Source organism: Gadus chalcogrammus, chromosome 19 (genome assembly GCF_026213295.1).
Source record: "Gadus chalcogrammus isolate NIFS_2021 chromosome 19, NIFS_Gcha_1.0, whole genome shotgun sequence".
NCBI lineage: Eukaryota > Metazoa > Chordata > Actinopteri > Gadiformes > Gadidae > Gadus > Gadus chalcogrammus.
In genome coordinates this window covers 15930573-15954338 of record NC_079430.1, presented here as the reverse complement: position 1 = coordinate 15954338, position 23766 = coordinate 15930573, and the positions used below count along the sequence as shown (strand labels likewise).

The window sequence follows — 23766 nt, the reverse complement described above, 5'->3', positions numbered from 1 at the left end:
AATCACCAGAGGGCCATGTCGACCTCTGGCCTGCACGTCATTCCGGGAACAATTGGCAAATCATACACACACACATCGTTTGAAAATCTTTTGCATGTCGGACGCCAAGTATAACCAAGCACTGAGTCAGGAGTTCCGAACAGCCGTGCGTCCATGTTCTGAATCAACCCCGGACTGGTCGAGAGACACGCTGCATTCCCAGTCCCGCCAGCGGCCGCGAAACCAAATGTTACCAAAAAAATCTAACGGAAAACGCTGAAACAAGTCGAAGAGCAGTTCACAGCTGAACTTAAAACACGCGCACAAGCGAGGTCAAAGTGTCGAGCGGTTCCATTTCCCATCTTTTGCTCAACGGCGGAGCCAGAGCGCTCATCCAAGAACGCAAACGGCCGACCGACCACTCACTGTGTCTGAACCTGGCCAATCTCTCTCTCTCTCTCTCTCCCGTCTCTCTGCCTCATCCCTCGTTCCTCCCTCGCCCCTGCCATCGGACTGTAATTTGTTTATGCACCATTATAGCTGCAGCTGTTTGTAAATCATATATAATTACATTGTGAATGCCCATCCGCAGAATTAGAGAGCAATTTAACAAAAAGAATGAGAAAATGAGAGCGAGGGGGACAGTGAAAAAGAAGGGAGATGGACAGAAAGGGAGAAAGAGAGAGAGGTGAAAAAGAGAGCGAAAAACCCACCATTTCAGTGGTTGATTGGGATCACATTTGATTACAGCGTTGCACGTGGTGTGCGAGCAGAGACAAGAGGAACAACAAAACAGAAGAGGAGAAAAGCCAATGAAAACAGTGAATCATTTGGCCTTTTGCTACACATCCCTAGGCTATGCCGAATTCTATTAGGCGGTTTATGAAAGCCATTAAACCGCAGCAGGGTAAATAATCACAAATATGACAGAACAGGAGGCCAGGGGAGCGGTGGTTATTTTATATACATCTGTTTTTTTCCCCTTCAGTTCCTTATACCCGCAAACACACTGATTAAATACCTCGATAGCAACGGCCAGGAGGCGCCCGCGAAGCACTCGCAACCGCCGGAGCTCCACAAAGCCCGCCTACGCTGATCGTACCTGAGCGCACCTGTTGTCTTAACACCACCTCAACACCACCTGCCGCATCTCCGTCTGCACGGCGCAGAGGAAACTCCACTCGGCATGATCACATATCAGCCATGGGTATTTATCCACCGTCCAAAGACCAAATAAATACAGAGTGTGACAGGTGGAAGGGGGAGGGGGAGGAGGAGGAGGAGGAGGACGGAGCGATGGCTTTATAGGCCGCGATATAGTCCAGGGTCTGAGTGACGTTTGTGGGCGAGAGCCGGCGCTCTCCGAGCACGGGGTGGGACCATAAAAACATGATCACCCAGCTTGACTAATGGGGCTCCACAGCGGCAGACGGTCAATATGGATTACACTCGCTGCAGTGTCTCTCGTCCGCTCTCGCTCTCCCCGTACCACCTCCCTCTACCGTTCTACCCTTCCACACAGTCTGGAGCCCATTCCACTAAATTACCGTTTCTGTAATTGGAAAAACCATTTTGGGAGGAAGAGAGAAAAAAATAAAAGGAGATTAAAAAAACCTAAACAGAGACAGCATCTGTGTCTCTCGCCCTCTCTCTCTCTCTCCCTCCCTCCCTCTCTCTCCATTTTGTATCGGTCTCTCCCACGCCACCTCTCTCTTTCAGCCCGTTGAGCCTCATCAAGTGCAGCTAATGCTCCGTTTTGATTGCTCAGAGTCCAAATATACCCACAATCCCCTGCCTGCCGGCGCCGCGTGTTGGGGGCAGGAGTTTCCGCGGCCGGGGGGCCCCATTTCGCTTGGAGCCAAGAGCCCCCCAAGCGGGTGAGGGAACGCTCCCACCGCTGTGAAGAGGGAGGCTCCAGGTAAGGGTCTGGTCGACGGCACGGAAATAGAAAGCTAGTGAAGAGGTGGTGCTGGTGTTGGTGGTGGTGATGATGGAGGTGGTGCTGGTGTTGGTGGTGATGGTGGTGGGGGTGCCGGTGCTGCTGGTGGTAGTGGTGGTGGTGAGGGTTAGGGTGGTGGTGGTGGTGCTGGTGGTGGTGATGGGGGTTAGGGTGGTGCTGGTGGTGAGGGTGGTGGAGGAAATGCAGGACGCTTATTTTGCACCGTGAAAATCAAGCGCACCCCACCTAGTCCGATAGGTGGGCTGACCTTTGAGAAGCTGCGCTGCGTATCTGATTCAATAATGAACGCTTCATAGGGCAGTGCTGGGGGTGGTGGTGGAGGTGGTGGGGGTGGAGGTGGTGGTGGTGGTGGGGGTGCTGGTCGTCAGGGGGGCAGGACTTTATGACCTCTAGATATTGCAGGGGTTCTGCAGTGGGCAGGGAGCTGGAGGTAGCTGCTCAGAGCGCCCAGGGGCTGTTCTTGTTTACTGTGCAGAGAGAGTGTCCTCCTAAATCACCGGTGAGGGAAGAAGCCCTTGAGCAGCAAAGTACACGACGGGGAGGGGACTTCTCAGGAGCAGGAAGTGCAAGTACGGAGGATTTATGGTTTGTTTCAACACGCCATTTCGGCAGACTTTTATGGACTTCCAAAAACAAAGACACAAAAGAGACTGAAAAAAAAACCAACGAGTGAATCAAATATCAAGCAGCGACAGAGCGGGCGTCTCCGATGACAAACGTCCTACTTTACTTTACTTTTCCCTCCGTGTCGCGCTGCGGTTTTCGAGTCCATGACACCCAATTAGAAAAGACGTGTGGATCGGATCGATATGGAATGCCAACGCGTGTCCTCTTATTGAAATCAATACGGCAGGCAGGCGACTCCGGGGAACTGGGGCGACGTTCACACTGAAGAGGAGGAAGAGGAGTCCGGGAAGGATGGAGGATGCAGACGAAGGCAGCCATGGGGAGAGTTTGATTGATTGATTGATTGATTGATGGACGGCGACCTGGGAGAAAGACTAATATTGTGAACAAAAAAGACATCTCCTACTGGGCCCCGAGATTCAGAATGACATCATTAATGGGCTGAACACAGAGCCCAATTGAAACTAACAGGCAATCAGGAAGTCCAAAGAGGGGGGGGGCGAGGTGGGGAGGGGGGGTCTTTGTCTGACGTCCAGCCGAGCGAAAGAGCGAAAGAGAAAGAGAGCGAGAGAGACCAGCATCGTTGCGTGAGTAGCAGCTGCTCTGCATGGAGGCTAGAGGTGTGGATAATGTGGCTGGAGCAGCACCTGGCTGGGATCATTATGCCTCTGTGCTTCAGCCAGGAAATGAGCAGTAGGCGGGTGGTACCAGCCATGGCTGTTGTCCTACACCTGGGGACGGTGCTTCGATTAAGGGGATGGGAGTGTGTTGGTGGGCGGTTGTGCTGGTTGGTTCGGTCCAGGTCATCCGTTCCACTGCGGTCCAATGGAGGAGATGATGCTTGATGGTGTGATAGCAGAGAGAGAAGAGAGCGAGCAATGCCAGTGGAAGAGAATCCCGGTGTACCCCAAGGCCTTCTCCCCGGCCACAGAACAGAGCCCAGCCGCGCCTGGACCGGGCGTGTCCCGGGCACAACCGCAACCCGTCCTGTGCACCAGAGGACGTGGTGCCATTAGGGGACAGGGAGATACTGTCCGGCTCGGGGTTCTGGAGAGTCAGATGACGGTGGATGTCCATCCAGTGCGTGCAGCCTCTTCTGCTGTGAACGGCTACAGAGCCTCTGGCAGTAATTAACAACAGCACACTTAAGGCCACAGGCGATCGAAAAGAAGGGGAAGACAACATTCACGAATGGAAACCAGACTTAAAAACAGAAGCTGAAAAATAAAAAGAACCTGCGAATAAGTAATATCTCTTTTGCAGAATCCAAAAAAAACATTAATTACAACAAACTCCCGCCTGTAATTTAATCTCAAACGAGCTAGGTATGAATGCAGGAAACACACAGGCAGTCAAAATCCAGCAATTACTGTGAATAATTAAAATGTGCGATAATGTGTGAAGAGGAACTCACCGGAAACGCACTGAAGAGCATTATTACAAACGGAGCACTTTGCCAGAACCAGAGAGCTGGATTAGTTAGCAGGAATATATAAATATATATATATCCAGCCTATAACTCATTCTCTTTCCATGTCCCTATGCGTCAGTTCCTAAGAGACCTGCATTGTTAAAATGCAGAGTATACTGCTACTACAAAATATTCATTTGCACATGCACTTTCTTGAATTCCTCCTGTTAAACGCATGCAAATAGTTCCACGTCTGGAGCTCGCAGTGATTTGTTTGTATTTTGGGTTCAAAGCCGAGAGAATCGACACGGCACCGTGAGAAAGTTCACCAAGGATGAGGCAGTAGCAGTGGGCGACGGACGCATGTGTGTGCGTGCGTGCGTCCGTGCGCGTGTATTTAGACCAAGGAGTAGAGAGCGAGCGGCTCATTCTGGCACCTCGTTCGTTATAAGGTCTGCCAGCTCTGCTCCCGTTAAACTTCTCACAGGACTGGAGGTGAACTCGTGACGCTGTGACCTCACACCGCTCAGAAGGAACCGGAGGAGGAGACAAAAGCGCCCTGAATGCAGAAAATAGTTTCCCGATATTGATCTGAAGGAGGTTGGTTAGGGAGTTGTGGAACTATGCAGCTCCGCCATACTGGAGACTACAGACCGAGTTTGATATCCACTCCGATCTGACGGGCAGAGGACATACACTTTATTGAATTCTTGGGGCTTCCTGGACATCATAACCAATTTGGAGCCGGTAAAAATAAAAATAAAGCGAAGGCATTCATCAAATGCTCATCTCAAGAGTTATGAGGTACAGGCCACTGATGGGCTCAAAGATGGGGTATGGAGTCGTCCTTTAAAGCACACATCATTCAACCCAGAATGTGTTTGAAGGGTGGGTTGGGGAGGGGGGGTAGGGAGGGGGGGAGGGAGGGAGAGAAGGGAGAAAAGGAATGGAGGGGGTGAGGGAGGAAAGGGGTGAGCGAGGGAGGGAAGGGAGGGAGGGGTGAGGGAGGGAGAGTAGGCGGCCATGGTGAGGGGAACATGTAACGTATCACAAAGCGCTCGTCTTCCACGGTCTTGGCAGGGCCCGCTGCTTTTGATGTGTTCTTCAAGGCGGCCGTACGACTTAATGCAGCCTAAGAGCGTCGTCAGGGAACTACCAGGAGGGAGGGGGTGAGAGAGAGAGCAGGGGGGAGGAGGGGGAGGAGAGAGAGAAGGTGGGCGAGGATGGGCACTGTGTTGATAGGAGGACGGTGCTGGGGATGGAGGCGGTGGGGGGTGGGGGGGGTTTGGTGGGGTGGGGCTGGGACCTGTCAGGCTTTTCCCTCTGAGTAATCTCTTGTTTTCTTTAGTTCTTCTTCACAGGCACATGGGGTATTTGGGTGGGTGTGTGGGGGGGGGAGTAGTGGGCCAATTAAAACTTGAAAAAGCTACTAAACACTGCTGGATCATCTGAAAGTCAGACGTTAGCAGAGAGGAGGCTGAATAACTCCCCCCCCCCCCCCCCCCCCCCCCACTTTCCCCGTCACAACACACTGAGGAGAGCAACCATGGTGCTCGCCGAAGAGGGGTAAAGTAGAGTGCAGCTGGTGGACAATCCCTATGAAGGCATCATTTATGTTCCTCCAGAGGAGACGCTGGGGAGGGGCTTTGCTGCATCAGGTTCAAGATTTACCCCCCCCCCCCCCCCCCCAACAAAACCTAACAATCGGTTTAAAGGGGCCTGATTTTCTCATCAGTCCTGGAGCCGGCGTGCGTCACACGGCCGCAGCGGCGATGGGCAGCGGGAGACGACACATTCACTAAGCATCACCCCCCCTGTTTGGGAGCACTGGGGGGGGGCCGAGGACAGGCTAGGGGGCTCAATACAAGGGCTTAAGATCTGGATCTACGACTTGTGTCCGTGTGTGTCCGTGTGTGTGTGTGTGTGTGTGTCTGTGTGTGTGTGTGTGTGTGTGTGGGGGGGGGGGGGTTATAGATGGAGCCAGGGGGAAGGAGATTGCTTCTGAGAGCTCGATAACACCTGGGGGGTCTCCAGGAACCAGGATGGTCTGTGTGGGTCCATGTTCGTCTTTGTGGGTGTGAGTTCGTGTGTGGGTGTGTGTATTTGTTAGTTCATATGTGTTCATGTGTGTGTGTTGGTTTGTGTTCATATGTGTGGGTGTGTCTTGTGGGGGGGGGGGGGTGGGTTGGAGGGGGCGTGGTCAAAGGCTTGCCACGCTCAGACGTGATTGGATCGTCATGCCGACAGTGATGGCCAGCTTCAGATGGGGAGGTAAGCTTGGGGAAACATTAATTAATTAAAGCATTAAGGCGAATTAGGAGGCGGCCAAAGTCAATTTCATGGCCTCTGCTGAAGTCGACTTTCCCTGGAACTCCACCACCCCTGATGGAGCTTCAGGGGAGGAGAACCAACACAGAAACATAACGGGGAGGATCATAAACAAGATTAAACAGGTGACCTGTGTTTTATGTGCATCTACACGCGCGCCGCGAGATGAACTTTACTTGGAATTATAATACGGCAAAGACTAAAGCTTTGATTTGCATGTGTGTGCGTTTGTGTGTGTGTGTGCATGGAGTTATTAACTTAAGCGCTCTTCTCATAAGTCTCCCGCGACAACACGTTTTTATTATCATGCGACTTCTCATTGGAACAGGGGAGGCGTTCCGATTGGTTGGTTCGGGCGGAGGGGTAACTGATCAAACCACAACTTTTCGGGGAGGGTTTCAGATCCAAAATGGCTACAAGCACACCGAACTGAACGCAGCACACCCACATCTTTGTTCAGAGCACAGCTATTAGGGAACCAGACTACCTTAAGCATGGGCCATTACCCAAAGTAAAGCAGGGAAGGGGACGTCTTGTGTGAGGACTTATTAGCATATACAGGTGTGAGCATACAGCTCAGTGCACCTCCACGCCTGACCCCCCCCCCCCACACACACACACACACACACACACACACACACACACACACACACACACACACACACACACACACACACACACACACACACACACACACACACACACACACACACACACACACACACACACGGATTGTTAGCTTCTCCAATAGTAAACTTTCCCTCCATCCCTCTTCATGCTGACAGCAGCTGTGCGCTGTGATTTATTCCTGCCATTCGCCTATAAAAACAACATTCCCTTTTTAAATAAAAAATAGAAATGTCCCTCAGCGCCGGAGTGGACAGCGTGAGACTGGACGGGTGGGGGGGGAAGGGGGACATTCACAATACTGCAAATAAATGGCCCGTCGGTTGACAGGAAGAAAAGGTAGGAAACAACACCAATCTATACCATACGCATGGGATGCAGAGGTAGACCATCAAAGACACCATTTTCCTTGCTACGTTTTGTGTTTTTTGTTTCATTTTAAATTATCCGCCTGGTTATAATCATATGTATATATACACTACTGGAAGAAAGAGATGCCAGGGTCACTGAAATATTATGATATCATGTATTATCACAAAGAAAGTACACACACACACACACACACACACACTAGGGATGGGCAAAACTATTTTTTTCCGGGAATCTTTTAGTTCCGTTCACTATCACGATTCGTTGGTTAAGTCAGAAGGTCTGTTACATTATTTGCCAGGGAATCGGAAATTATGGAATAAAAAAGGTAGGAAAAAAAAAGGCAGTACATACATGCCTTTTTTTTCATAAATATCCTTCATACATAATAGGGTGCAGTAAGAATTAAATGGCGTCTTCCAAGTAGCGCTAATAAACAGTGAAGCAAGTTAGCAACTCGACCAAACGACTCGTAATGGTAGGTAAAACAACACTTTATTAAATCATGCAATTGTGATGTGGAACTAGATAAAAAGAAAAAATAAAGTGCTTGGATGATATTGAAGCCTACAGCGATCGTTAGCTAACTTGTGTTGCCTTACCATTTGTTTACCCATGGGCCATGGCATGAGAACGTTTTATACTCAATCAATATAAGGTCGCGGGGAGACGAAGCTCTGTTTGTTTGTATATTTTATTTGCGCGACCATATTTTTGTAATATGTTAAAAAATAAAAATAATAATCAGTTCTCTTGTTTTGGGAAACAGTTCTCGTCGTTCACCTTTGGGATTAGTTCGTGCTGACCGAATCGTTCGCGACCGACCCATCACTCACACTCACACACACACACACAGGGTTCCTCCTACCTGTCTCCACATCCTGGGCGTAGAAGTGCATGCTGTCGGAGATCTCGGTGACGTAGGCCGCCTTGTAGTTGGCCACGCGCTCCTTCTCCTCCTTCATCTGGACCACCTCCTCCACGGGCTTCTCCTCGTAGTTGGCCCAGACCTGACAGGAGTACACAGGGAGCAGGAGATGAGCGCCAAACGCACAGGACCCCCCTGGGGTAATAATAAGAAAACATTTGATTTTTTGGTGCCCTTCATGTCATCCAAGGTCACCTTAGATAGAGTAAAAAGCATAAAATATCAACAACAGAGCATAAAGTAACAGCATCAAACATTATTAAAAAAAACATGGATCCTAGTGCGTATGCCAGTCTGAACGGGTGTAGGGCTGTTCCAGAGATCCCCTCTCTGGCCTGTACACTGTGACGTCTGCGTTTGGATCAGCAGTCACCACACATCGCACACATCGGATTATCTTTTTTACGTCGCAAAATAACAAGTGGACATCCAGATGTCTGGTTCATCGGTGAGCATTGAATGCATTTGATCAGGTTGGGATTCAACCCCCAAAAAACGGTGCAAAACTTTGAAAAAGAGAAAAGAAGATAATGAACATAATGCCCACATTCACCGGAATCTAGTTCAAGATCAGCCTTCTGTGAATACATACATACATACATACAAACATACATCTATACAAACACACACACACACACACACACTGACACACATAGAGATGTATAGGTCCTTCTGTAAGGGTTTGGAACAAAGTGCCTGCCTCTCAATGCAGTGGCATCACCCTGCAGCCCCGAGGTTAACCTCTCCGGTTGGTACAGAGGCCAAGTAAGCATACCCGGAACTACTCATTATGTGTGCTACAATGTGTGTGCGTGTGTATGTGAGTGTGCTTCAGTGTGTGTGTGTGTGTGAGTGTGTGAGCTACAGTGTGTGTGTGCGCTCGTGTGTTTGTGTGCACAGACAAACACACTGATCCACAGCCATGTACTGTGTCGTGGACAAAAATAAATTTGACAATTCCAAGAACTGTGGCAGCAAACCAGTAAGACCTCCGGTCGACAGAGAAGATAATAAACCCCGTGGAGTGGGGTGGGGGGAGGGAGGGAGGGAGGCGTCACCATGGGCTGAAGGAGAGAGAGAGGAGGGGTAGCTGGGAGTGGATGTGAAGGCGGTGCATCCCGGTGCCGCCTGCCCGTCCGTGGACAGAGCTGCCTCACTGGCCGCCGACGGGGACATGTTGGACACCCTTTGAGCGGCGAAAAAACAACAACTTGAATAAATAGGAAAGAGATGAAGGGACGAGGAGGAGAACTGAAACAACAGAGAGCCAACGCGCCAGTGTTGTTTTTAGAGAACGGTGACATCAGCCAATTAGGGCTCTGCCAATTATTGAAACGGCACGGCGCGCGGATAATTAGATTTTTCAGTTTTAGCATTGTTCCACCGGTCTGGCCTCTTCGTCTGGCCGGGCGCTAGGAGACCCAGCTAATTACCAACCCGGCCGTTATTTCACCGTGACTGGGGCCACTTCAGTACGGCTCCCTGGTATGTTAACACCGGCCACCTCCGCAGTGAGCGATGAGGAGACGCGGCGACCGCCGGAGGAACGCGGCCAGAGACGGACTATTAATGATGTGTTGCAACGAGGGAAAACAAATGAAAAAAGAAACCTATAGCAAAACCGCATTAGCCGTGGAACACGTAGCACACGCAACGAGCCCCGCCCCCGCATTAACAAAGAGACACACTAAATAATTACATTCAATTAGTCATCCCACCAACGCTAAATAAAGAGAAAAAGGAGGGAAGAAGGGAATGAAAAAGCTGAATAGGAAAGGGAAAGACGCTGAAGGCGAAGGATTGAGGCCGGCCAAGGTTAATGAAGAGCCGGAGCGCAGCTACGCTTCACAAAGTTCAACGGGCTACACCCTTTCTTAGCCGCAAAGTGTTTGATTGCACACCACGCACGCACGCACGCACGCACGCACGCACGCACGCACACACACACACACACACACACACACACACACACACACACACACACACACACACACACACACACACACACACACACACACACACACACACACACACACACACGGACACACACACACACACACACACACACACACACACACACACACGGACACACACACACACACACACACACACACGGACACACACACACACACACACATAAATTAACTCAAGCAGGAATACACACACACTTCTTTCTTTGGTGCCAATACCAAACGCACGCACAGAAACCCGAGCAAACACAGGCACGCACACACCGCCCCCCCCCAACCACACACACACACACACACACACACACACACACACACACACGTCAAGGTGACATATCAGGACTCCTAATCAAACCTGGATGACCAATCAGGGCTGACACAGATTACCGTGCCACCATTCATTATTGCGGTGACCATCAGCGTTGTGTTGTGTTGTGTTGTGCTGGGACTCTTTCGGCCATGGAAGCCAGACACGGCCGTCCCGGTGCCCTGCCCTCCGACTGGCAAACGGCTGGGCAAGGACGAGCCCCCCCCACACACACACACACACACACACACACACACACACACCCCCCACCCCCACACACACACACACACCCCCAACCACGCTCCGAGCTCTCTACTTATGCACAAAGCGGTTTATAGAGGTTACGGTCACCACCGCGACCACCAGGGTTTATAGTCGTGGTTGGAGCTTACATGAGTGCTCTTAGACATAATGAACGGCCGTCGGCCGCATGCAAAAGTACGCGCCTGCACGCACACACACACACACACTAGCCCGCTAACAGACACACACACACATGTATGCACACACACACACAGAGAGCCCAGGGCGGATGACCTTCCGTGAGCAGCCAGCCATCGCTGTTTGTTCCACATGACCGCAGGTACGCTGCTGCTGCTGCTGCCTCTGTCGCACTGCAACTCAGTCGGCCACGAGCCCCTAGCCAGCCACTAGCATGACGCCGACTGGGGGGGGGGCGGGGTACAAACCAGAGGAAGAATGGAGGAATAAATGAGTGGAGGACAAATTGATTGAGAAGTATTAAGGGGAGGGGGGGCGGGGGGTAGAGAGAGAGAGAGAGAGAGAGAGAGAGAGAGAGAGAGAGAGAGGAGAGGGAGAGGGAGAGGGAGAGGGAGAGAGAGAGAGAGAGAGAGAGTTCTGTGACAGGGCGGCAAAGGAAGACGGAGGGAAGCGCAGGGGGAGTGAGAAAAAGAAGGAGTGAGGCGCCATGGCAGGTCGAGGCGTGTGGAGGCCCACCGGTCGAGGTAATAAGGGGCCCGGAGAGTGACCTTCACCGCCTCCTTCAACGGGGCACAACACACACACACACACACACACTGGAGCAGCTATTCCAGTAGGAGGCCGGCTGGAACTCTCTGGCCGTTGACCGACAGCCCCAAGCTGGGTGGCGTGCAGATTCAGATTGCGCGTCCTTCGCTGGAGATTAAGCCCCCCCCCCCCCCCCCTCCCTACATCTGCTCAGATGTCCTGTCACTCCCTCATGCATATTCAGTGCGACCGCATAATAATGACACTTTCCTCAATCTCATCATCGTATAAATATATATGGATATTTCTGGGCACCGTCTGAGACGTAAAGTGCAGCAGCAGCAGTTTGACGTCGGTGGTCAGAGTACATTTAAGAGCTGACAGATCACCGAGTCACGGACCGCGTCTCCGGGAGAGCTGCTATGTGGCTCACACACAAACACGCTCACAACACACACAGAGTAGCCCACGCGCACACAGCAGTGCCACCTGATGCACCAGCTTGTCTCTTCTTTTAACAATGTTGTACACAACATCACATCGTGACAACGCAACACAGTCTACACGCCCAAGTCCTCACCAACATGGGCCAACGGAACAAATATCTGAATATATCCCGGCATCAAATTGTAAACCATGTCTTTCTGGGCACGTTTTCTGTGATGGAGAGAGTCACGGCCAACTGAAAGCCAGAGCCTGGCCAAGTAACTCAAGTGGCCTATCTTCTTACACGGGATCCAAGATGGTGCCATTGTTAATTCATTACTGAACAGCATGTAGAGTACAATTGAAATCAATGAGAGCACTGCTCATGTGGGTTCACTTCGTAGATCAATTTATTCCCCATTATATTCCAGATGATACCCAGTTGGGAAGAATGGTTTATTAACTCAATTGATGGGCTGATTTCTCTTCTGTTTTTTTCTCCTGCTCAGCGAGCGTTCACTTTCAGCCTGCGTTTCTAAAGCTCACATATTGACAGCTCCACACCAGACCTTTCGCCGCCAAACGAAAAGCAACAGAGCACTGAATCTGCAAGAAAGCACACCAAAACGCATCTCAACTATTTGTACTGCACCGCGAGTGAACCACTCAAAGGGCCCGTTTTCACATGTGTTGCCTATTTAAAACAATCCCCCCATCTCCAGCACAAGAGCCACAGGCCGTTCCATGGAGGTGTTGATGTAAGCTGGATGAACCAGGAGCTCTACGTCGCCACATGCCACCGCTCACATTAGAAACCTTTTGCACGGTCTAGAGGCCTACGATCAGAATGGAGAGCAGCACCCCTTCATGCCTATTAAGGTAGCGCGTTGGGACCCAGGGCAGCGTGTCACGGCCCATGCCTTAACATCTGTATCACACACCGACCGCACGCACACGAAAAGGGGGGATGGAAACACACGCTGGTTGAATCAGGGGCCCGCAGTGAAAATAATTCACGTGGTTGTCAAGTTGTTCAGCACGCCCGCCCGCGAGCCAACACGTCGTCCGTAGACCTCTTCAGAAGACGGTTAATCAGCTACAGAACAACCTCTACTGTAGAACACAAAGAGAGGGACCCGGCGAAGACACCTGATTGGCATACAGAGTGCGAGGGGCCTGATTAGGAATCTGCATCTGCATGGCGGGTTAATGAGCAGATGGTTCGGAGAGGGAGACGGGGGAGAGACCCTGGATTTCCGTGGCTCAATGATGCTGTCCGTATTGATGAAGCTATTAGAGGCGGGGGAATGATTAACAAGACGGAGGACGGGTTCACAGCGGCCCCCTCTCTGATCAGCGGGACGGCCTTTAGGGCTGGCCCCCGCTGACTCGACCTACCTTAAAGCAGATTAACAGGACTGTCATTTCGAAAATAAATCGGATTTCATGTAAAATACCAGCAACCGTCGAGATACTTGAACCTGAAACCACCATCAGCAGATCATACAACATCAACTGGAGGATTATATACTAGAACGAAATCTCAGATCGCAAAAACCCCATTGTCCACACAGTACGGCCCCAATTTAATGCATACGAAAAATGAAAAGTGGATTGAACTACGCGTCTTGTGGTCCCCGAAGATCTGCACAGAGTCAGAGCAGAACTGAAGTATCTCTAGTAATGCAAGAGCCTGTAATTCTGTCTCCTTACAGAGGGACAATCATTTACACACACAGACACAGGGGTATCGGTTCGGCCCTTCTGAGGAAGTCTGACAAAATTATTAGGGATAACGGCACTGGAAGCACAAGATACCATCGAAGGCTATCTAACAAAACAAATCCCACCTTTAGGCAAAGACACACACGCTCCAATCCAACACATCTACGTTGAGCTCGACTCAAGGAGCGAGGACAACAGATTGATGAATGGACGAGCGGGTCAGGGGCCCATGGACGCTGCTATGCATTAATCAAACAGCCGTTGCTTATTTTCCGCCATTACACAAAATAGCAAATGATCAGGAGCCGCCGAGAGGAACGTGTACACGAGGGGCCGTAGGAGTACAACGAGACAGCACCCGGATGCAGATTAATCGTCCCCGCGGGACGTTCGTGTGTGAGTGCACTTTTTGCTTCCCTACACCTAAAATCAACACCACGGCGAGACCATCCATCTCGTCTAAGTTCAACTTTACATTTTTCCACGGGAGCTGTGTTTCTCCTCCGATCAATATGGCTCCGTGTCGATTGGTCCGCTGGGGGGGGGGGGGGGGCACGGCGGCACGACGCCGGCCGGCTGACTGACAGGTGACGTCACGGGCCGTAGGTTTGATTTATCGGCTGATACGGGGGTGAAACGACGGCGACATTTGTCACTCGCTACACCCGCGGCCACTTCAGTCTCCATGGCAACTCACAAGGCGAGGCACGACGAAACGTCCGTCCGTCCGTCCCCCCTCCAGTCAGTCCCCGCCCCCTCCATCTCGCCTGCTTCCTCGTTCTCCGTCGGGGGGGGGGGGGGGGGGTTGGATCTCTGAATGACAGCAGCCGGGGTCCACACGCAGGGACCGACCAGTGTCAGGCTGCCGGGTGGGGGGGCTACAGCGTCTCCGGGGTTAAGAGGGGGCGCTGATGCTGCATTAACCCCCCCGCTGGCCGGCCCACACCGCAGGGGGGTGGAGCGCGGTACGGGGGCGGGGGGGCGGGGGGGCGGCGGTGTCGTGCCGATGATTTACGGGACGGATCGGCGCGGGTGACGGGGCGAGGAGAGCGGGGGGGGGGGGGCCCGGCCCGCCTGTTAACCTTACCCGCCGTTTCCGCGGCGACGCCGGCGTTCCCAGCGCGACGCTCCAGCGCCCCGGTCACAACACCGCCATGAAGACGTATGCACCCGGAGCGCCGGCCTTGGGAAGGGGAGCGTGGACGGCCATTAAGCCGCGGCGCTGGCAGGGAGACGGCCGCTCGTCAAACCCAAGGCCACCGCCGCGGAACACGGTAACAAAACATGTCAGCCACACACTGGCCAATCTGACGCGCCGATAAAAACCAAGAGCACGCGGCCAACGGCTATATCACTGTTAGTGTTGGGGGGGGGAGGGGGGTAGTGTAGCCTACAGTTAGTGTAGGGGGGGGGGGGGGGGGGGGAGTGAAACGCCACGCAGGTCAAAGAGACAAGACCGACCCGCCCGGCGCTGAAACATGGACGCCGTCACGGACGCAGCGAGGTCACGGGCCGGTCGGGCGGCTGACGTGGTTACGACCCTCGATGCATCAACGCGCCCCGCAGTACGCTCCGGCCTGGGTTTAGAGCGAGGCGCACGGTAGCAGGTCCCGGCAGCGTCCGGGGGAGGTCTTATGGGTGAAGCTGAAGGTAGATTGGCAGGTTTTGCATCCAGGGGAAGGCGTGGGTTCACCGAGGGGGGGAGGGGGGGGGCGGGTTGAAGGTAGGGGGCAGGCTGCACCGGGCTGGACAGGCAATGGGTTAGCACGCCCGGGTCACATGGCGCGGGGCCGGCGGCCCAAACAAGCCCTGATCGGATTAGGACGTCAACAACAGAACGGAGGATTCAAACTTCCTGCGGGGGCCGTGGTGGGGGGGGGTGACGGAGGGAACGAGCCCTCTGCGAACTCGCTTACTTAGAAGATAAATTATGCATTAAAACTGCACAGGTGGCACGGGACAAGGGGACGGGGAAGGCAGCCGAGCAGCTGGGGAATTTATAACAGAGGAAGGGAGAGACTGAGGGAGCGGGAGAGGGGCGAGAAAGAGAGCCAGGGAAAGGAGTCAGAGCCGGAGACGCCCCGGCTTCATATCGCCACCAACAGATGTTCTCCCATCAAAGAGGCGGCAGGCAGGTGGCAAGGCCACTCAACCCCAGCTTACACGGCTAATATGACCCCGACTGTGCTGTCTCACTCTCACACACACCCCGAGGCTATCTCGGTAGTTACCTGTTACTCACATTAAATTGACACACACTGATCCATTTAGCAATGCACATGCATGTGCACAGCAAAGGGTGGATCGGCTTACCGGGTACACCTTCTGAGCCGTTTGGCCCGACAGCATCGAGCTGTAGGTAAGTGAATGTGGTTTTGTGCACACACACACACACACACACACACTACATGTACACACCGTACATCTACACACAACACACACAGCGGATGCAACATTCAGCTAGCATGAAAACTACTAGTGCTGTGCACAACAAGCATTGTGCACAAGTTGAGACACACACACACGGACATGCACGTTTACCGACAAGGATTTACTGAAACGCACACACACACACACACACACACACACACACACACAGCCGAGACACGTTGACTGATACGTACACACATTAAAACAAGCTCACCCAGAGAAACACACACACCGCCACACACAAACACGCCGGAGTCACTTTAGCATATGAGGCGCACGCTGCTCAGGTGTTAGCCAGCCCACAGCGTCTATCTGCGGCCATTAAAAGCTAATCAAGCGTTCTAAGTGTGGTATCGTCAGAGTGAAGACGCTAAAGCACGCAGCACACGGGGAATTAGAATAGAAGAGGCCAGCTGCAGGCGCAGAGGGGCCCACACACACATCGATCATCAGAACACACACACACACACCATAGCACAGACATACATGTATAAAAGCGCACGCACGCACAAACACACACACACATCCCTCTGTCTCCTCTATTTGTCACAAGTCTCTCTTGTGTGCGCTCCAGTCTCCCCTCCATCATCCTCTTTCTCTCCCTCTCTCACTCTCGCCCCCCCTTTCCACGCTCGGTGACCTTGGCGCTGCAAAATGGCTGAACTTCTTTATCTCCATCATGCTTATAGCCCCGCCAGGCACATACAGCGCCGTCCAGGCCCATACAGCGCCGTCCAGGCCACGGGGAAAAGAAAGTGGGCTGAGGATTCACAATGGACGTGTCTGCCCACACCCCCTCCTCGCTCACTCCTCCTATCTCTCCCCCTCTCTCTCTCTCTCCCTCCCTCTCCCTCTCTCTCCCCCTCTCTCTCTCTCCCTCCCTCCCTCTCTCTCCCTCTCTCTCTCTACCCCAGTCATTTCATCTCGGCCGCGGTGCGATCTGTTTATCAAAAGTGAGCCGCTTATTGTATGAGCGCGTTTTTCAAGTGCAGGCTCTGCCCTGAGGGGTTGGGGTGGGGGGGTTGTGTTGGGGGGGTTGTGGTCGTGGTGGGGGCGACATAGGTGGGAGAAGGGGGCAACATAGCACCGAAAAATAACAACAATTAAGGAATAACTACCTCCATGTTACTATGTGTTTAGCATGATATTAAAAGGTTATTAATCAACTTTTTTTTTCCTAATTAACCACCAGTGAAATCTGCCGCCTGGTTGCCAGGGTGTTGCCATGGCGACCGGTTTTCTGAGGTTGGCGTTATCTCTCCTTCACTCCCGTCCCTGGCTGGCTCTCCCCCCCCTCCCTCCCTCCCTCCCTCCCCCCCCCCCACCTCTCTCTCTCTCTCTCTCTCTCTCAGGCTCTTGGTCATTTTTCTATCTGATCACTCTCACCTTCTGCTTCTTTTGTTCACCTTTTTGTCCGTTAAGAAAAGGTGAATGACAAGGATCTGTGTGGTGGAGGAGGGAGGGAGGTGGAGGGGGGGGGAGGTGGAGGCGGAGGGAGGTGGAGGCGGAGGGAGGTGGAGGAGGGGACAGGATGGCAGGTGGAGAGATTGGCTCAAAGGGGACAGAGGTGGGGGCGGAAGTGTCTGTGGACGGGAATAACACGAAATCCTGAAATAAGGGCCTTCATCCAGTATAGTGGAAGGAGCGGACGGAACGCCATTAGAATCCTTAGTGGATGACACGGTGACAGGAAGACGGAGACACGAGAGAGGAGAGAGGGAGAGGGAGAGGGAGAAGAGAAAAGAGAGGGAGAGAGAGAACACGATAACATGGAGGAGAACAGGGAGAAGGACAGCGGGCGCGGCGCAGCAGGGGAACACAGAGAGGACAAGAGAGCCTGTTTATGTAACCATCTCTCCTCCAGGCTACACAAACACAGAGAGAGGGAGGGAGGGAGGGGGAGGGGAGGGGGAGGGAGGGAGAGAGAGGGATAGAGAACGAGAGAACGAGAGAACGAAAGAACAAGAGAGGCCGAGAGAACGAGAGCAAGAGCGAGAAAGCGAGAGAGAGAGAGAGAGAGAGGACGAGATTGAGAATGAGAGAGCATCGAAATGACGATTTTTCGTGAAAGTACATAACGCCGTGACGCCACCAATGAGCATTTGCACCAACAAAGTAGCCTTATTCTCTGAATACAAAGTGCGTCATTCGGCTCTCTGGCAGGGTGATAGAAAGAGGGGGGGGGGGGGTGGGGGAGGGGGACAAATCCCATTGAATTGTGGCAATTAAATGGCTTGCTTGCGCTACAGAATCACTAAATACATTCCCTTATCAATTCTCTAAGGTGCTGTGTGGTAGTTTGTGTGACAGCAGAGGAAGAACTTGGTAAGCCCTCTTCAGCGGACACGCCCACCCGGTTAGCCAATCAGCACTCAGAGAAGGCCACCACGTCTGTGACGGCGGAGGAAACTAATCGTACGAAGACCAAGCATGGCCCAGAGCTGACTGGTACTTCACTAGACCGTCAGAGCAGGAGGTACGTACGCGTACCGACCTACTTGCCTATGTATAGCCCATCGTAAAGGGAGGAATGACCCTCCTTTCTCAATGCGGTTGACTGCGTCTGCGAGAGGCGCCAGAACCGGCTGAGACCCCAACCAAAGCCGATCAAATAATATCAAAATATTTAATAAGAGATCGAAGTTGCAGTAAAATCGATGCACCTGCAGCCCACCTCATCTCAGGGCCATGCAGCAGTAAAGGAGCTGTTAAACAATGAATGAGGAGAAGGCTGGAAGGCAAGTGAGCAGAAAAAAACATCTGACCTAATTCTGAGCTCAGATACCAGGGAGGAGGAAGAGGAGAGGAGGACAGAGAGAGGAGGAGGAGGAGGAGAGGAGAACCAGGGAGATGGAGAGAGAGAGAGGAGAACCAGGGAGATGGAGAGAGAGAGAGGAGAACCAGGGAGGTGGAGGAGAGGAGGAGAGGAGACCCAGGGAGATGGAGAGTGAGGAGGAGGAGAGGAGGAGAGGAGAACCAGGGATATGGAGAGAGAGAGAGGAGAACCAGGGAGATGGAGAGAGAGGAGGTGGAGGAGAGGAGGAGAGGAGACCCAGGGAGATGGAGAGCGAGGAGGAGGAGGAGAGGAGGAGAGGAGACCCAGGGAGATGGAGAGTGAGGAGGAGGAGAGGAGGAGAGGAGAACCAGGGATATGGAGAGAAAGGAGGAGGAGAGGAGAACCAGGGATATGGAGAGAGAGGGGAGGAGGAGGAGAGGAGGACCAGGGAGTTTCGAAAGAGAAAGGGGAGGAGGATAAGGTGGGGGAGAGAGAGAGGGGAGGAGAGGAGGAAGGGAATGAGAAGCGAGCACCGTGGGAGCGACAGAGGTTGAATCTGAAGCCTGAAGCAGGGATGGAGCAAGGGAAGGGCGCGAGTTAGCGTCACTGGAATGACGGGATGAGGGAGAGAGGAGACGCTAAGGGAGGAAAGAAACTGAGAAAAAAGAAAAGAGGGGGAGGTGGAGACATGGGGTTGGAAAAGAGAGGAACGGGGGGCTGTCGAGTTGTGGTAACTCGACAGCCTCTCTCTCTCTCTCTCTCTCTCTCTCTCTCTCTCTCTCGCTCCCTCTCTCTCTCTCGCTCCCTCTCTCTATGCAAGTCTGTAAGCAGGTCCTAAAGAGAATTGATGAGGTGTTATCTTTAGCGCTAGCTGAAGGCAACTCCTACTCCAGTCTGGTCTGCAGCCCGATCCCTGCTTTGTTTTCATGCACTCCGTTTTATGTGGCGTGTTGGAGGACAGCCAGAGGACGGTATACACATCACCGTTAGGTCACACCTACATGTGTGTGTACGTGGGACACGTTACAAATAAATAAGCCCTGTTCGTTTGCACTGTTCGCATCTAAATGCATTTCAATATAATTATCTCAATGTATTATCTTGTGTTCATTGAATCACGACAATAGCACATTGCTTATTTTTACTGCAGTAAACAGCATGTATATAACACCTCAAGTCTGCCTTTGGTCCAATAAACCACTACCGTATGGTGGACCATAGCTCGCGGGTCAACGATATACAACTCAGAACGGCCAAGTCATACTTCCGATGCATTATTCAACCCTGGTTCCTCCCAAGTTATCTTCCTTCCAGCGGGCCGAGGCCAAAGTCCCTGGAACTTTCTCTTCCAGAGCCAGCCGGAGCAGAGGTGTGAGGCAACGAGCTCGGGACACCTCGCGCCCTGACTGACGTCTTGGCAGCCGTAGCAGAGCGGCCAAAGTCACCTCAGGGCCACCCGCTCCGTGCTCCGGTGGGATGGAGAGCCGGAGACTGGGGGGGCGAGGCGGGGAGGTAGGAACCCTACCGGCGGATCTTATTTTACAGAGACCTGAAGATATATATTTAGCATTTCATTAGGCGAACGAAGAGGGAGGGAGGGAGGGAGGGAGGGAGGGAGGGAGGGAGGGAGGGAAGAGATACGGGGGAGGGGGTCCGTTTACCGCCGACCCAGATTAAACAGCGTTAAGTATGGCTGTGAGCAGAACGCTTAAAAAATGTCACTGTGTGTGTGTGTGTGTGTGTGTGTGTGTGTGTGTGTGTGTGTGTGTGTGTGTGTGTTTGTGTGTTATTCTCAGATACTGAGTGTGAACTTGAATAGCCACTGCTTATTTAAAGATATTTTAATTAAAAAGCGGGCGACTGGAGAGGGCACCTGAAGAGACGAGATGGGCGTGTCTCTGTGTGTGTGTGTGTGTGTGTGTGTGTGTGTGTGTGTGTGTGTGTGTGTGTGTGTGTGTGTGTGTGTGTGTGTGTGTGTGTGTGTGTGTGTGTGTGTGTGTGTGTGTGTGTGTGTGTGTGAGTTGGTCTGATGACTGCCTAAATGCATAAATGTCACTGTTCCGCAAGGGAAATGTCATCGCACTGTATGCGTGTGTGTGTATGTTTGGCTGCACGCACGTACGTCTGTGCGTGTGGCTGCGCACGTGCATGTGCACGTGTGGCTGCGCACGTGCGTGCGTGGGCACGCGCGTCTGACACTGATGGAGGGCACTCGGATGACCGCCGCTGCCAACGCATGGCTCCCAGAGTTAGGCTGCTCCACGCTAAACTCCCACAAGGTTACAGGGACGTTGCCATGGCTACCCCAGCGCTCCATTCATGCTCTCTCCTTTAGCCGCTGCACAACAACAACATGCCTGCGCGTTGACTGAGGCTGCTTTCAGCAACCCGCTTGCACCGCATCGTCCAACGTGGGGTAAACTGTATAGTGTTTGGCCCGTTTAGATAAGCGGTTAACACTGAAACACGCGCTAAGCTAACAAGGGCACTTAAAACAAACGCCGCGCTTTACCACCCCCCCCCCCCACGGTGTAGGGAGGGTGACCTTTCAGGGGGATTGTCTGTAATCAAAGCACCGCAATTTGATGGGAAATTTGCGTGTTGGTTCAGGCGGCGGTGGAAACTGCTTATCAAGGCCGACTGTGTTCCTCTGTGTCATCCTGATGTAGGTAAAACGCAGCGAGCCACGAGCAAGTGGGACGGCCAGCCGAGTGGAAAAATGTCCCTTTACAGTGTCTCTGGGGGCCAGGGGGGGGTAGAGAGAGAGAGAGAGAGAGAGAGAGAGAGAGAGAGAGAGAGAGAGAGAGAGAGAGAGAGAGAGAGAGAGAGAGAGAGAGATAAACAGAACTAAAGAAAACCATGGAAAGAAAGACAGAGAAAGAACTAGCAAGAAAGAGAGGAATGGAGACATAGCTAAGAGCTAAGAGAGAAAAGGATCGAAAGAACGACAGAAGAATGGAGAGATTCCTCTCTTTCCCAGAGAGAATGATGGATAAAGAGAAAGAATGAGAGAGAACCAGAGAGTGAGAGAAAGAAGAGACAACCGAAGAGAATGATAGATAAAGAGAACAAGAGAGTTAGCGAGAGAGAGAGCGAGAGAGTCAGAGAGCGAGAGAGCGAGAGAGCGAGAGAGAGAGAACAGCAGGACTGGAGTGCGTGCGTGTCCTTCACCCTCACTCGCGTCAGCTGGAAGGTTGGTTGGGCAGCCAAAAACAGGAAGACAGAAACATGAAAAAATGGAGCTCAAAGCTGGTAGCTGGTGACGGGGGGGGGCGGGTCTGTGCAGACAGCAGTGCAGAGCACGCGTTAATCAGCATTATGCACTGCGCTGCCTTCAGACTCTCTCTCTCTCTCTCTCTCTCTCTCTGTGTGCGTGTGTGTGTGTGTGGACATGGCAAGAGGACGAGAGCGATGGAGAGAAGACCATAGACGATAAGAGGAAAAGAGAGCAAGGTTAAGAGAGCGCGAGAGAGCGAGAGAGGAAGAGAGAGAGCATGAGAGGGAGAGAGAGAGAGAGCGAGAGAGGAAGAGAGAGCATGAGAGGGAGAGAGAGAGAGCGAGAGAGGAAGAGAGAGCATGAGAGGGAGAGAGAGAGAGCGAGAGAGGAAGAGAGAGCATGAGAGGGAGAGAGAGAGAGCGAGAGAGGAAGAGAGAGAGCATGAGAGGGAGAGAGCAAGATAGAAAGAGGGAATACTAGAGAGCAAGAGAGAGACAGAGAGAGAGCGAGAAAGCAAGAGAGAGAGAGCGAGAAAGCAAGAGAGAGAGACGACGGGAGAGCAAGAGAGCGAGAGGACATGAGGGCAAAGGAGAGTGAGAACAAGCGCGAGAGAGAGAGAGAGGGAGGACGAGAGAGAGAGAGAGAGAGAGAGAGAGAGAGAGAGAGAGAGAGAGAGAGAGAGAGAGAGAGAGAGAGAGAGAGAGAGAGAGAGAGAGAGAGAGAGAGAGAGAGAGAGAGAGAGAGAGAGAGAGAGATGTGAGGCTCTGACTGCACTGTCGGACCAAGGGCAAGTGTAAGTCTGCCCCCGGGGGCTTCTTTAAGAACTAGCTGGATCCTTACCACTCGTGACTGGAGCCGATGGGGGGGTGGGTGGAAGGCAGAATGATGCAGACATATGCACGCAATCCTCCGCACACACACACACACACACACACCAGTGCATAAGAGATTCGACCTGCAGTATGACATGTGACCGCGGCCCAACAGACACAAACAAACCCTGATAAGCACAAACACGACTTTACTGTCAGGACATAAAGGCCACATCCTGTTTACACCAATGTGCACGATCAATAATTTACCCTTATTGTGAAGCGTGTGCGAGTGCGTGTCTCTTTCGGCGTGTGTGTGTGTATATCTTTCGGCGTGTGTGTGTGTGTGCGTGTGTATATCTTTCGCCGTGTGTGTGTGTGTGTGTGTGTGTGCGTGCTTGTGTGTGTATATTTTTCATCGTGTGTGTATGCGAGCGTGTGTATCTTTCGGCGTGTGTGTGTGTGTGTGTGTATCTTTTCGGCGTGTGTGCGAGCGTGTATATCTTTCGGCGTGTGTGTGTGTGTGTATATCTTTCGGCGTGTGTGTGTGTGTGTGTGTATCTTTCGGCGTGTGTGCGAGCGTGTATATCTTTCGGCGTGTGTGTGTGTGTGTATATCTTTCGGCGTGTGTGTGTGTGTGTGTGTCACGTTCGGCGTGTTTGTGTGTGTGTCTCTTTCGGCGTGTGTGTGTATATCTTTCAGCGTGTGTGTGTGTGTGTATATCTTTCGGCGTGTGTGTGTGTGTATATCTTTCGGTGTGGCGCGCCCCTCCTGATCTTCCGCAGGTCCCTGTGGCGGTCCCCCCCCCCCACCGTTGAAATTAAAAGACTTAGGAGCGAGCGCGCAGCCCCTGTAAATCCTGCCGATGTTTAATTCAGTGCGCGGAGGGTGAGAACTTCTTACGTAAA

At 52.5% G+C, this 23766-nt stretch overlaps 1 protein-coding gene across 1 annotated transcript in view; it reads right to left on the bottom strand.

Moving 5' to 3' along the window:
• Positions 1-23766, bottom strand: part of snd1 (staphylococcal nuclease and tudor domain containing 1) — a 193844-nt gene that overhangs the window by 49210 nt on the left and 120868 nt on the right. The window contains exon 19 of the mRNA XM_056578800.1: positions 8170-8311. Coding sequence (XP_056434775.1) covers positions 8170-8311 — 142 coding nt within the window. The remainder of the gene's footprint in view (positions 1-8169; positions 8312-23766) is intronic.